Source organism: Schistocerca piceifrons, chromosome 7 (assembly GCF_021461385.2).
Source record: "Schistocerca piceifrons isolate TAMUIC-IGC-003096 chromosome 7, iqSchPice1.1, whole genome shotgun sequence".
NCBI classification, from domain to species: Eukaryota; Metazoa; Arthropoda; class Insecta; order Orthoptera; family Acrididae; genus Schistocerca; species Schistocerca piceifrons.
The window spans coordinates 431,083,511-431,098,624 of NC_060144.1; the positions used below are offsets into that span (position 1 = coordinate 431,083,511).

Sequence of the window (15,114 nt, forward strand, 5' to 3'; positions counted from 1 at the left end):
ATTTCTTTAATTGTCTGTCACCATTATGTGATCACCTTATCAAGGATATAGTTAAAAAGAGCAAAGGTGAGAGCTACCTCACTGTCCGACTCCAGTTTTGATCTATCTTGAAGGACTCTTTAAGTGTAAAAACATACTCATACTCATCATCATCATTATTAGTATTCTTTTTCGTGTAAGGTCAGAAGAAATCAGACTAAAAGCACTACGGCCCAAAACTCTTACAACTTTTATGTATTTAGAAGTAGAGAACCAACAACAAAGAAAATTTTGGCTGACGGTTTGGGGCACTGAAGCTTTTCTAGTGCGTACACAACCAAACTGTGATAGTTACTGCTGTTGTGGTGATGTAAGGATATATTTTATAGCAATGAAAAAGTGTAACACATTATGTATGCAACACACACACACACACACACACACACACACACACACACACACACACACACAGAGAGAGAGAGAGAGAGAGAGAGAGAGAGAGAGAGAGAGAGAGAGAGAGAGAGAGAGAATACACACTCCTACAGCAGAAAGTTTGAGAGGTTTCACACAACACAAAATTATCTGTCACAGAATGAGGGAACTGAAAACAAAAATTAGGTTTATTCACCTCAATATTTAGTTTCAAAGCCCTGTCTTAGTATATAGTGGTCTAAATATATTTGACTCTGAAGGCCTTGCAAACAGGTCCACAAGATGATTTTCAGAACAAACACATTCCACATCGATGCCCCTATGTTGAATATAGTTCACGCACGAAATAATAATGTACTTTGATGTGCTTAGAACACTAATTCCACGGTGCTCACATTATCAATGAATAATACGGGTGCGTCCCCTTGTTCACTAATCTCCAACAACAGTCGATTAAGGCATATCAGTTTTTTTGGCTCCTTCAATAGCAGCAACAATCTCCACTTCATTGGTGTAACCAATTTCTACAGCAAACAAACCCATGATACAGCACAGCCGTGTCACCAATAATTGAGGCAACACAAATCAGTTGATAATCTTGTTTTAACGTCGCCCACAAACTCAACTTTGGCACAGGCAAAAAGTTTGCTGCCGGATGAATTGCAGAAGAGACTGAGATACCATAGATATATCTGAAAACGCATTTTACAGCATTCCACTTAGGTGAAGCGGGTTTAGCCACCAATTAAGTAACTTTTGGAACAATGTAAGTGAGATCTGGACAAACAGACATGTAAGATACATTAATGATCTCACACATGTACAATAAGGAACAGTGCTGGCTAGTGTGTTGCTACGTTCATTGTATACAAGTTCATTACCCCACAACATTTTTAATGGTTTCGTATCACCCATGTTAGAATGATGTAGAATCTTGTCTGTGTATGCTCGCTGTGGAATTAATAAGTCAGACACCCATTGTTGTATTTGTATGTCTAAACATGAGTCTAAGGGAGCATTCACTCAGAGTGCCAGGCCAAAACATGCTGGGCCAAGCCGTGATGTGTTGGGATATCAAACCCACTGTTTTGCATTGTGGTGCTGATACTGGAAGCTGGGCTGCGATGAGATGCAGAGGTAGGCCAGGACGCATCAGCAACATTTGTAATGTTTAATATTCCTGGCATGAGCGGGCAGTCAGCACAAGCCAGTGGAACTATACTTTAGTTTCTGCAGTAAACATATTACATGTCTCCTGCCTGTTTTTATCAGATCTGTCACAGATGAAGTATTTATCTTCTTTTTGTTATAGAATAAATTCCTTCACATTTCACAATCAGCGAAGAAAAATTAGAAGTACTGTATGGATAAAAGCAAAGATACTTGACCCATATATCTTTTACTTAGCCCACCTATTCTTACACATACAGGAAACTATAAATCAATATTTTATTATATCCCTTCATTATTCTTCAAATTCAAAAACTGAAATTGAAATGGGAGTATCTTAGAGATAGTTACAAATAAGAACATAAAAAACTTAACAAAATGGATGGTTCCTCTGAAAGGGCACGGCCGACTTCCTTCCCAATCCTTCCCTAATCCGATGAGACCGATGACCACGCTGTCTGGTCTCCTTCCCCAAACCAACCAACCAACTTAACAAAATGACGTCACGTGATCCAGAAAATCCCTTCAAAACGCAGTTCCACTTTGTCTTGATTTTTCATTACATGAATTTCTTAAAAGATATTTTATTCCAATAGCTATGCACAGTTCCTTGTCAGTGGAAAGAGAACCAGTGAGCCAAATTGCATTATCTCAAGAATGTTTGCTGTCACTGGCTCCAGTCACTGAACCATCACCACTGACAAGCATCACATCAATAATGGTGGGGGAAGAGAATGAACTGGTGGGAAAAATACTGAAGAATTTTTGTAACTTTAAAAGGACAAAATACCTTTGATGATGGCACGGCATACATTACCAAAGAAGACAGCACTATTTACTTCCTGATACGCCTCTTCAGAGGCAAACATTTGTAAACCTTAAAATACAAGAGCTTGAGTATAATCAATATGATAATGCGTGTGATTAGTCTGGGAGTCCCACCTGTGGGGAGGCCCACTTGTGAGGAGCCCAGCCACCTGGTCTAAGTCCATTTAGCTGACGCCACTTTGGCAACTTGTGTGCCGATGAGGATGAAATGATGAGAAAGACAACATCCAGTGTCCATAAATCGAAAACAGTTGCCTCATATGAAGTTCCGCCACACTGACCTCTCAGCCATGGAGGCGGACAGTATAATGAATTGGAGGCAATGACTTCTGCCCAAAGTTCTACTTCAAAAGTATGATTATATACTAATTTATCTTACAATAATGTGACACCCAATTTTTCTTCTGCCATTATACTCCTGCAAAAATGTACATTCTGTTTTGAAATTTTGCCTTGAATGTTCTGTAGCACACACTGAAACATATTATGATTCATTCTGTAACAAATAAAATTTTTCAAGTAAGCTTTCTAGTTCTCCAAGTAAGGAAAAAGTTCTCCTAAATGTCTGCTGCTATTTATGGGATGAGTCGATACCTCCTATTTGTTCTGACCTTCAAAATTCGAGTCACTGTACTTCAAAAAGTACCACTAAAAGAATGTAGTCCTTGTTCTATTTGATAGAGGCGAATAACTGATGGCTGCACCTATATTATCTGCAACTTTGTACATCAGCTGTCTCAGAATGTGGAGTCCCTTGCTAATGTAGTTTAGACCACCAAGGAGGGATGGGAGTGAGGAGGTGCAATGACATAGACATCTACACTGACTGATAGTAATTTGTGTGTCTGCCCTGCAGTGTTTGAGGGTACATTGAATCTGTCCATTATTCTTTCTCTCAACCTTCTCTCTACTGATCTTGATGTTGACAGGACTAAAATGGTTTAGTAACTTGCTAGATGATAACACAGAGATAGCTAATGCTACTAAGTGTTGATATGTTTGTTCAGCAACACTATTTTGCTCAGATGTATTTGCTCACACAAGACAAAACTCAATATCACAATCTGACAGAACTGCAGCTACTGTGTTATGTTTTCTCATCCTGTATCATATCAAAATACTTTTACCTTATGACTAGCAGCATTAAACTCTTTCAACAATGTTTTCAAATTGTCAGCTACTTACATTTATTTTGTGTAAAGCATTTCTGAACAAAATGAGAATAATCATCTTTGAAAATAACATAGTAACGAAATCCATTTACAGAGTCAACAGGGATTATTCTATTGACATCAACATTAAAACAACTCATTGACAGTTTGTAGAAAATCTTTGCAAGGACTGAATGATTTGTGGTAAGATTTGCCACAAGAAAATAAATAAATAAATAAATAAAATAAAATGAGTTATCATCAGAACACTTAACAGCTATACCAAAGTAAAAAGAGTGCATCTTGTGCATCACATTTATCTTGATAAACAAGTCTATCATGCTAACACTAAAATTGTTTCTAAGTTAATCTTTGTTTGTCAATCTAGATAACAAATAAGCGTATTCATAAGGCACAATGAAGTACAAGTTCTTGCAACTGCTTCCTTATGTCACTAAATGATAACACCTTTGTTATCACAAGTCACATTATTTCCATGTTATGTAGTTTGATGAACAGAGGAGAGATGGTGCCTGCCATCAGATACGTATCAAACATTCCCTAGCAAAGTAGGCATCCACTTGTTTATGCATACTTAAATATTAATATTGCCAGTTCCATGTGTGAAATTAACTTTATTGTCAGCTGTCTGTATACACTGTGGCATCATAAACTTTTCAAACAGAGAAATGCCATTTATTTTGTGAAATACTTTGTGTCATACTAGAGTCAGAAATTCAAATTAGCACTATCAAAATTGATATGAACTAACTAGCCACTAGTGAAAGATGTATTTGGTTTGCTGCCTACTTTTAAACTGGAATTAGAATTATTATTGGTAGCTGTCACCTTTATTTCTTCTGCAGCCATGCATATTTAGTAGTTTATCATAAAATATTCAACTTTCTTGCAAAATAGGCATGAGTGAGTTTCTTTCTTCTTTGACTTATTCCATGCTGTTGTGAATATCTTCTGTTTCGCTGTTAATCATCTGATTTTGATTTCCTGTAGGTAGTGTCAGCATCCTGAGTCTTCCCATGTGCAGCTAGCACATTCTCAATTGGATGTGAATTCTCAATAAGAAGCTTTGTATTCTGTTCAGACACAGGAACATGGCACCAGGTCAACCTATAAAACTCATATTCAGGTCTTAATGTTTCGAAAATGTGATGCTGAAGCAGCGAAAGAGGCAATGTTGGATTTGGATCACTTACTTTTCCTCAGTTCATTGTGTAAGTCACCAAAAATGTTTGAAAGCAGCGATGTGTAGTTTGCTACAGATGTGACGCCATCTTTTGTTGTTAAAAAGAGAGAGAGAGAGAGAGAGAGAGAGAGAGAGAGAGAGAGAGAGAGAGAGAGAGAGAAGAAGAAGAAGAAGAAGAAGAAGAAGATCAAACAGCAATGATACAAGGGTGTCACAATTTTTTTTCCCACAAGTCTTTTTTCATAAATGAGTAGAAGGTTCCTCTATTCTGATGATACAAGGATCCCATGTGTTGTCTCATCTGCACTGAAATGTATCTGACAGTTTTCCCCCTCTGCTAATGATAGACAGTGACGTGACATCTACAACCGAATAAAAGCAGTGTTCCTTTAAACAAAGATGAATCTGCCATTTCTGTATTTCCCACTGATTTTCACGACAAACTGCGAATGTTTATAAACTATTGTCAACATTCATCATATCAGCTGTTTACCACAAATCTTGCCTTCCTTAGTACATAAAATGTAATCCAGCTAATGAGTACTACAACTCTTGCAAATTTCAATTTATTTACTTCAATAACTGCAAGATAGACCTGACAAGACATACAGTGCGCAAGCCATCCACTTTTTATTGCTTCCAAGTATGTGTGTTTATAAAGAGAGCTTTGAAACAAGAGTCAATTGCAATTGTAGACTTGTTAACATATCTACAACTGCCCAAATGCTTAATACTAACAGAAAACATAATATATAGCAATGTAAACACCATGCATATCTCAAAAGTGTATTACCTTGTTGTACTGTTACAACCCCTGGTTGTCCAATGCCACCCATATTCATGTTCTGTTGCATCTGTGTTGCTGTAACAAACAACATTTAACTCCGGTAACAGTAACTGAAAACTAAAACTAGACAAAAAGCAAGTATTATTGCAGCAATAATGTTTATGAAGAAAGAAGTGAACACTATTTCACATTTTGACACATTGCATTCATCATGTTCAATAGGTTCCACAAGGAAGGAGAAACTTCTGCAGTGTGGAGCAAGTCTACAAACACCTTAAAAATGAGAAGCAGCTGTTAGAAACAGCCTTAATTATTAACTACTGCTAACTCTCATAAACTGTTAGTGCTTACTTCTAACACATTTAGTTGGAAATGTTTCTGTTTTTTTTATTTTTTTTTAATTAAAAAGATAAAAGAGAGAAAAAGGAGTATGCTCTTGCTCCCTCGTTTATACTAAATAGCAAATGTTTAGCTTTTACTATGAACTTAAAAACAGTTCAATAAACAAAATAAATTCCACAATTCTACAATCATGGTTGTAGTATTTATTTCTATTTGCATCTGTAACACACCATTAACTTTTAATTAAAATTAAATAACCTTTTCAACATTGAACAAACATAGAAGTCCGTTAACAACATTAAAATGTTCACTGGAGATAATTTAATCTGCCAGGTATCACTTGCTTGTGGCATAGATGGCAATGCTAATTACTTCAAAAAATGTACTGAACTTGATGTGTGTTGCTTCTTTCATATGATAACATTAATGGTTGTTTTCCAACTTCTGATTTTGTACTTTTGTGTTTTAGTTACAGAACCTGAGAATAATTATATGCTAAAATATCTTTTGATATTTATCTTGAACAATATCCACCTACATTCTGTTAGAATGAAAACTGCAACTGGTCAAGCAGCTAACCAATATCTTCAGTCTTTGAAGCCAAATAATTAGATAATTTGTAGCAGTAGTGGTCACTCTGTGTTAATTCTTCTCACTGTATAGGGATTCCCATTTTCTAGCTACATGGCTGATGGGAGCGTGCTGAAGAATTTTACACCAAGCTGTTATGGCTGAGTTGATTGCTGTCTGATGTCACTGGAAACTTTTTCTCTAACAGTCACTGTAATGTTAAGAAAAGAAGAGCACCAAGTACTGAAGCTTGAGCCTGTTTTCTAATATGAAGGTAAGAACTCAGTCTCGCTCCGACAGGACTTCATTTGTGAGGTCATATATCTATAGACTTTTTCATGAGAGTCAATCTAAGAGACAGTTAGCAAGTTATCTCTGGAAAAAATGTCAATGTTTTGTAGATCTTAATGATTTCATTAACAGCACTTCTGAATTTGCAATGATTCAACCGTTTGTATGGGTGGATCATAAATCTGTTAAAAGCTCCTTCCATCATAAGCTAGATACAATATTTACACTATCATCTTATAGCTTTACGCAACTGACCATGCTGCATCACCATCTGTTGTTGCTGCTGCTGCTGTTGTTGCTGCTGCTGTTGTTGCTGAAACTGAGCATACTCTTGCTGCATTGTTTCGATAAGGTTATGCGCCAGCTGACGAGCTGCTTGGAGAATATCGTATTTTGGATGCCTGTTAATAGAAACCAACTTTTCAGTATCCGAAAATTAACAATCTTAAATTATTATGCAAACTGTCAATAATGGTAGTCATTCACTGATGAAGAATTATACAAACTTCTCTACTAATTTGACAATATTATGAAAAGGATAGATTGCCCTCACCATATAGCAGAGGTGCTGAGTCGGTTTTGTTGTGTCTGTCTGCGACTCAGCATCTCCGCCATATGGTGAGTGTCATTATTCCCTCCTGGATTTTCCACTGTTAGTCTACTAACACATCAGACAGTTCACAGTGAGGTGTATTACTGCCTTCACAATTTGCTGTTCATTAATAACAAAACACTGATCTCCATGTACACACACACTCTGCAGGCCATCATACACTGCATGGTGGGGTGGGGAGTACCTTGTAAATACTAGTCTTTCTCTTTTCTGTTGCACACATAAATGGAATGAGCAAAAATCAATTGTCTATAAGCCTCCTTACAAGCCCTAATTTCTCTTTTCTTGTCTTCACAGTCCTTATGCAATAAGTACATTGGCAGCAGCAGACAGCAACAAATGCTGGTTCTCTAAATTATCTAAACAGTTTTTTGCAAAAAGAGTGTCATTTTCCGTCCAAGGTTTCCCATTGAGTTCATGGAGTATTTCTGTAGTACTGGCTTGTATAGTAAAACCTATTTGTAACAAATCTAGTAGCATGCCTCTGAACTGCTTCGATGTCTTCCCTTAATCCGACCAGGTGAAAATTCCAAATACACAAGAAGCAATCAAGAGTGGACCACACTAGTGTTCTATACATGGTGTCATTTACAGATGATTAACTACACTTACCCTCCATAAACTGAAGACACCCATTTGCCTTTCCTACTACTGACCTTATATGCTCGTTCAGTTTCATATCACTTTGCAATATGCCTAGATACTTAATCAAACTGACTGTGTCAAACAGCAAACCACCAATACTGCATTCGAATGGTACAGGATTATTTTTTCTACTCATCTCGAACAACTTACATTTTCAATGTTTAGAGCAAGCTGTCATTTCTTACACCTCTTAGAAATTCTGCCTAGTTCATCCTGTATACTCTTACAGTCCCTCAAAAATTACACTTTCCGAATGCTATAGCCTCATTAGCGAAGAATCGCAGATTGCTGCTCACCCCATCTGTTTGATTGTTTATGTGTATGGAGAACAAGATCGGTCCTATCACACTTCCCTGGACACTCCTGACAATACACCTGCCTCTAATGAACACTCACTGTGCAGGACAATGTACTGGATTCTATAACTCTTAACAAGTCTTCAAGCCATTCAGATCTCTGAGAGCATATTCCGTGTTGTCGGACCTTCGTTAAAAATCTGCAAAGGATCACTGAGTCTAATGCTTTCTGGGAATCAAGAAATACAGATTCAGTCTGTTGCCCATCATTCATGACTCTCAGGATATTGTGTAAGAATACAGCAACCCGAGTTTCACACAAGCAATGCTTTCTAAATCCTTTCTCATTTCTGGAGAGGAACTTTTCTGTCTCAAAGAAATTTACTATATTCAAAATTGGTAAGCGCTCAAGAATTTTACAGCAACCCGATGTTAAGGATCTCGGTCTGTAGTTTTCTAGCTTCTTTCTTACGTCATTTATGACTTTGTGCAGGATGAGAGATTTGTGATAAATGCAAGCTAAGTAAGGGCTTAATGCCAAAGATTACTCTTGGTAAAATCAAAATGGGATTCCACGTTGTCCGGCAACTTATTTAGTTTCAACTCTTTCAGTTGCTTCTCAACACCAGCGGGTGAGTATTTCTGTTTCCTCCATATGGGAATCTGTCAAACAATGGTATGACTTTACCACCCTCCTGAGGGAATACTTGTTTTGAATGCAAAATTTAAAACTTCAGCTTTCCTTTTGCTGTCTCCTATTGCCAAGTCAACTGGTTGATGTCAACTGGTTGATGTATAACTGGATAGAAGCTTTCATCCCACTTAGCGATTTTACATAGGATCAGAATTTTCTCTAGGTTATCAGAACCATCTTTTAATAAGATATGACTGTGGAAACTGCTGTATGCTTCGCACTTCACTTCAATCTTTTTATAGGCTCACGAATTTCTAGCATGGTTTGCCTGCTGACTTCCTGAATTCATTTTTGAACTGAAAGTGCAACTATCTCTGCTTTCACAGCATTTTATGAATTTTTTCATTAAATCATAATAGATATTTTCCATCCTTGATCCACTTCACCAGAGCACAATTTAAAGTGTGTTTAAATTTTGCCCATAATTTTCCTCTACGTCCATCACATTGGAATTACATTATATCCATTAATGGTCCAACAACTGTTTATCCACTCTTTCCAGCATAAAAACTCTCCTAGCTTTCTTAATGGGTTTATTAAATTTAGTAGACATTGTAACCATGATAACACTGTGTTCACTAATCCCCCGTCTCTATACTGAAACAAGGTCAAGACTGTTTGTAGCTACAAGGTCTTCAATATTTCCATTGCATGTGGATTTACAAACCACCTGCTCAGACAGCTTTCAGAAAACTTTGTTCAGTACTAATTCACAAGATTATCTGTCCATACCACTTGCAATTAATCCATAGCTTGCCAATCTATACTCAGCAGTTAAAAGTCTCCTCCGACTGATACTACACTATTGAGATACTTCTGTACTACTTAGTGTAAGCTTTCTTTCAATTATTCTAGAACTGTTGCAATGAAATTGGGTGGCCAGTAAGGACATCCAGTGATTAATTTTAGTTCACTTGGTTACTCACGTTGCAAGAACCATCAACTTGTACTAATGCTCCAGAAATGTCTTCGTTTAGCCAGTGAGTCCTTAGTGAAATGGTGATATAAGGGGTGTACAAAATAACTGGTCACATTTTCCCCACCCGAGTTTTGTGACATTTAAGCCAGTCCATCCCTGATCAGACTTAATGAGCCGCCGCGTATGAATTCTTCCTACCTCTTATGTGAAGACACACTTTTAATTTTATGTCCTCTTGCAAAGCCATAGCAGTGCCATTGGAATCTGAAAGTGTAAAACTACTGGCCATGTTTTATATAATGAAGTGAGAAGAAGTCTTTTGTGCAAACAATCTTTACACAGGATGCTATTGTGGAGCATTTATTTAAGAAACACCATAAAATGAACTTGTTCACTCTGATTATCGGCTAATTATTAACAGTACGAGGGCATGATCTACCACATGACTAGATCAAAAGGCATCCTATCAATGACTGCCGACTATGGCGCACAGTCTGTAACTTGAGCATACAATCAGTACAGTTTGTAGGAGAAAGTACACATTCGGTTATGCCAAAGTTATTTGTTTATTTATTAATATCAAGAATTCCTGACAGTACAAAATTACTGAAAGATGGTATTTATGATCCACACGCGGCTCCTAATGTCTAAGTGGCAAAAGGCAACTTCTGATAGCAAGCATTTATTAACAACAATAACTTGATTCATGCCAGAATAAAGGTACTTTCCCTACAAATCTCTCTGCTGACATCACGAGTGATTACTGCAAAGGGACCTCACACCACTGGCTCTGAAAGTGCAGATAGCCAACCACCTCTGTTAGCCAGCATGGGAGCCTACCGCCTGCTCCTTACTCTGTACATAATGCAGCACTGATACATTCACTTCACATATGTGAAATAGCAAAACTGGAAATAAATTAAAATGTGGTCTTATCTGCAAATAAGGGGTACCTTACAATGTACAGACAATTTTGCAGTCAGACAAAATTTCAACCTTGACAGACAATATTTTCACTGATTGCAATGAACACTCTCCCCCTTCTATTGCAATCAACCTGTCTTTGGTATAAATTTCATGCCTCATTCAATGTTTCGGAGCTTTCTACTTCATGTTTCATCCAGCTCTTGGATCCGAATCAACAGAGTACCTTACATTTGTTAAGGTATGTTTAAATGGGCCATAAAAATTGCCTTTTACAAACAATATATTCCAACAATGTTGTCCATAAAAAATGCGGCCAGTGACACATGTTGCAGCCACGTGTACGACAACATACCAGAGAGTGTGGCTCTCCTGCTTTTAAAATCCACAAGTAATAAAGTTATTAGAAAGAAGAACAAGAGCAATCAGGCTTTTTGGATGTGTCCTCTTTTAAGTAGGTGGAACGATTCAGACTCAGAACATCTAACTTGCGAATTGATGCCGGATATGTATGTATTCCTGAATATCACTAGAATGACTAAAAACAATTCTGAATATCTCATCCAAACAGCTGTTTCAAGAATTGCAAAAACCAATACAAACACGAGAGCCTGTGCACCAGCAACAAAACGACTTGGAATCACAGTTTGGTTTTTAGCAACCAGAAGTCTGAGGTACCTCTTTAAAGGGCACTACTCCTCACTAAGTATCCTGGTACCGGAATTATGCAATTCTTTGGCAGAAGGACAGAAAGATTTCAAGGATTTCATTAAGGTAAGTTTGAAATAAGAACACAATTTTTATTTATATTTTATTTTTGTTTATGAGCACACTATACACACGAGATGAAGATCACAACAAAACTGAAATCTATAGTGTTCATCACTGCTACAGATCGTCTTCTAGTATGACAATAGCAGCAATAATGTCTGCATATGCCTGTCTGCCCTCGTCATGAGAACTGTTTCTGGTGTAATCAGGCTGTAACCAGAAGTAAATGTACCATTTTCACTGTGAAGTACATTAAGGTCTGCTTCATACAACATGTTAGTTATTTTAAATTCAACCTCAGCTCTAACAAAGTTATTATATCAAAGTAGCTTGCTGGCAACATTTTCACCAAAAACTGCAAATGAGTTGCTATGTTTTTGTGTGGTGTTATTCACTATTTGAGCTTATTTTTGAACTGCTTGCTTTTGTTCATCCATCTGAGAATTTTCATGTTCCTTCTGTGGCCTCTTCTGCAAGGCACTGCTTGTGTTTATAGATGCAATACCCTACTACCCCCCTCCTTTGACATGAACTCAGTGTCAGTCTCTACCTGGGCCTGAAAACACCGTATAAATCATTAGTAATTGTTAAACTGGATACATAAAAATCTACTCACCAAGCGGCGGCAGAACACACACATAAAAGACGGTTGTAACTGACAAGCTTTCAGAGCAAGTGGCTCCTCCTTCAGACAGAAGGGTTGAAGGGGAAAGAAGATGCGTGACAGAAAAGGACTGGAGAGGTCTAGTAATTGACTGTCAGTAATAGATTATTTTTGTTGTTATATTAGTAATTGTTAGGAGTAAAACAGATTGCAGTAGATTAGGCAATATCAGAAAAACAATTTTTCTTTGGATCATACATATGTAGTACACATCCTGCTTTTGTATTTATTCATTATTTTTAGATGTCATCATTTGCCGAAGACTGGGAAAGAACTGTCCAAGAATTTAAAGACAGATGGAGTATTCTTAACTGTGTAAGTGCCATGAATGGAAAGTACATAGCTACTGCGTGCCAACTTAATAGTGGTAGTAAATATTCTAACTACAAACCATGTTTCAGTTTAATGTTGTTTGGAGTGGTCAATGCCAATTACCAGTTTACATATGTACACACTCAATGGCAAGGGAGGATTTTGGATGGCATAGTTTTTACACACACTGAATTTGATGAAGTGTTACTGGACCAATCACTAAATTTAACTGAAACTGTGCCTCTTCCTGGCAGAAAAATCCCGGTCCCTTTTGTATTCATTAATGGAAAACATTATGAAACCATTTTCAATAGTTAATGTCCATAAACCAAAATATGTGTGTAATTATACAACACAAAGAGCAAGAAGAATTCTTAAAAATACTTTTGGCTTAATTGTGTCAGATTTGTAATATTACTGCCTTACAAGCAGATAATACACCAAAAGTTGCCTTGGTTTGTGCATATCTACACAACTTTTTGCATCCTAATGCACAAAGCCAGATGCTGTATTCATAAACAGGGATTTTTGACAGTAAAGATGATGATACAGGGTGAAGTAATACCAGGATCTTGGCGAAACAACAATATCAGTATATAATGTCTTCAACAAGTATTCAGGAAAGCAACTACAAAGTCTAAAGAAGAAAGAGAAGAACTTGTGAATTATGTAATACACAATCAGGATCGGGTAGCATGGAGAGACATATACTATATAAATGTATTAATCATATTTATGTTGACATGTAATAAAGTTTTTGCTTGCCTCTGAATTTGGGTTTATGCTATCAATTCCGCTTCAGGCAAATCTCGAGATAATATGAAACTAATAGCATCAAATGTAATCCACGTGGCTGTAGAGTCGCCTGCACTTCCATTCTTCTTATGCAACTTTTTTGCCTTGTTTGCAACATATGTTCAAAGGCTTTACAATTTTTTGTATGCTTCATCAACAGTGATTGTATTGTGAACAGATTGCCAATTACCCTTTTTCGCTTTATGATCTTTGTAGACATTACTTTTGATGTCCCATAGCTTCGGTCATGGACGAATCACATTTACTAACATTATAGTTTTCTTGTTTGTCCACTTCTCCACTGTTATACACAACCAAACAAAGCACTACATGTACATGCAAACTTTAAAGCTAAAGCGAAATAATATTGTTTCCGCTCAAACATGTGATGCGACTGCAGCACAGCTGGTACAAGGTGTGAGAAACAAAGATGAAAGCAAGAGGGAAACATTTACAGGCAAGGACAGAGAAAGACACTGCTCTGCAATACAAAATATTCTCCACTCTTTGAGGACAATACGACAATCTTTCGGCAATATGTCAGCAACTACTTGGCAACAGCATGCAACATCAGCAAATACTGTCCATCCAGACTGCAAAACTGCCATCTACTGCGGACACATTGCAGCAGTGTTGATGGAAATACTATAGCAGCAAAAAAATTTGCATAAAATATGGCCCATCTAAACGACACTTTAAGAATAGTTCAGCAATTTACGGTTACAATTTGACATTCTGAGTGTGTGTACCTTGTATACGATCTGATTTCATTCTCTGCTTATTGATTGATTGGCGAACATTCATCAGAGGATCTCAAAGCTGTTGACTAGCCTTAAGAACCCCCCATGTGCACTCCACACGCATTATGCTACCTGGGTAGCTGCTTTTTCCTGTGTGTGTGTACTTCTGACCTATCAAGGGGAGTGCTACAATTCTCTACCCTGTAACACAGGTAAACAAATCTGCAGCCAATACCGAAACAGAATTAATGGAGCCTCTGGTTGAAAGCTTTCACTCAGCACCAAACCAAATGACCAACACCAATTCTGCGTAAGATACTGCAAATTGTATGGTCTGCTTGCACCTGCAAGTGAGGCCAGCAGTCTTCACTTCCACCAGCTGCTGGTATGAATTGAGGATGGCCTACAATCCTATGCAGTAGGTGTCATGGCTACAGGAGCCACAATTTGATGACTGCACCCTGCATCCTCAATAGCTACAAGCAAGGCCTCCTCCACGTCTCAAATAAGGCCCTTGGCAGACACATAGAGCACACATGGGAGTTCTTTCGAGCCCTGGACACTATTTCCCTAAGGGGGCTTCATAATGCACCTAACATAGGAGATCCCAATATCTAGTGAACCTCTCTCTCCCTGTGTGCCAGCTTGGACACCACTGAAGAAATTGCCACCTGTCGATCCCAATAACTAGTGAACCTTCCTCCCCTTGTGTGCCAGCTTGTGAAGAAATTTCCACATGTCCATTCTCAGGGTGACTGGATGAGGCTAGACAGCCATTCCTCACACTGGCTCTCCACCTTGAGCAATCCAAATGTGATGCAACCTGCCACACATTTTGTGGTGATGGAGTGTCCCTTTTGCGATGTTTAAGAATAATGCATGTGAAGTGTGTATAAAAATATTGATTAAGACCAAACAAATCAGACTGAAAGTCAATTGTGAAAAAAATATAAAATTATTTACAAAAATATATCGTCAATACTATGG

The 15,114-nt window shown here is 37.6% G+C and overlaps 1 protein-coding gene across 7 annotated transcripts in view; it reads right to left on the reverse strand.

Moving 5' to 3' along the window:
* Positions 1-15,114, reverse strand: part of LOC124805382 (transcription factor SPT20 homolog) — a 309,909-nt gene that overhangs the window by 156,243 nt on the left and 138,552 nt on the right. For all 7 annotated transcript variants that reach the window (XR_007017452.1, XM_047265939.1, XM_047265940.1 and 4 more), the window contains 2 exons: positions 7,010-7,155; positions 5,558-5,626 (listed from right to left, as the gene is read on the reverse strand). Coding sequence is in view for 6 of the 7 variants with exons in the window: in XM_047265939.1 (XP_047121895.1) it covers positions 5,558-5,626; positions 7,010-7,155 (215 nt within the window). In the remaining variant the exon portion in view is untranslated. The remainder of the gene's footprint in view (positions 1-5,557; positions 5,627-7,009; positions 7,156-15,114) is intronic.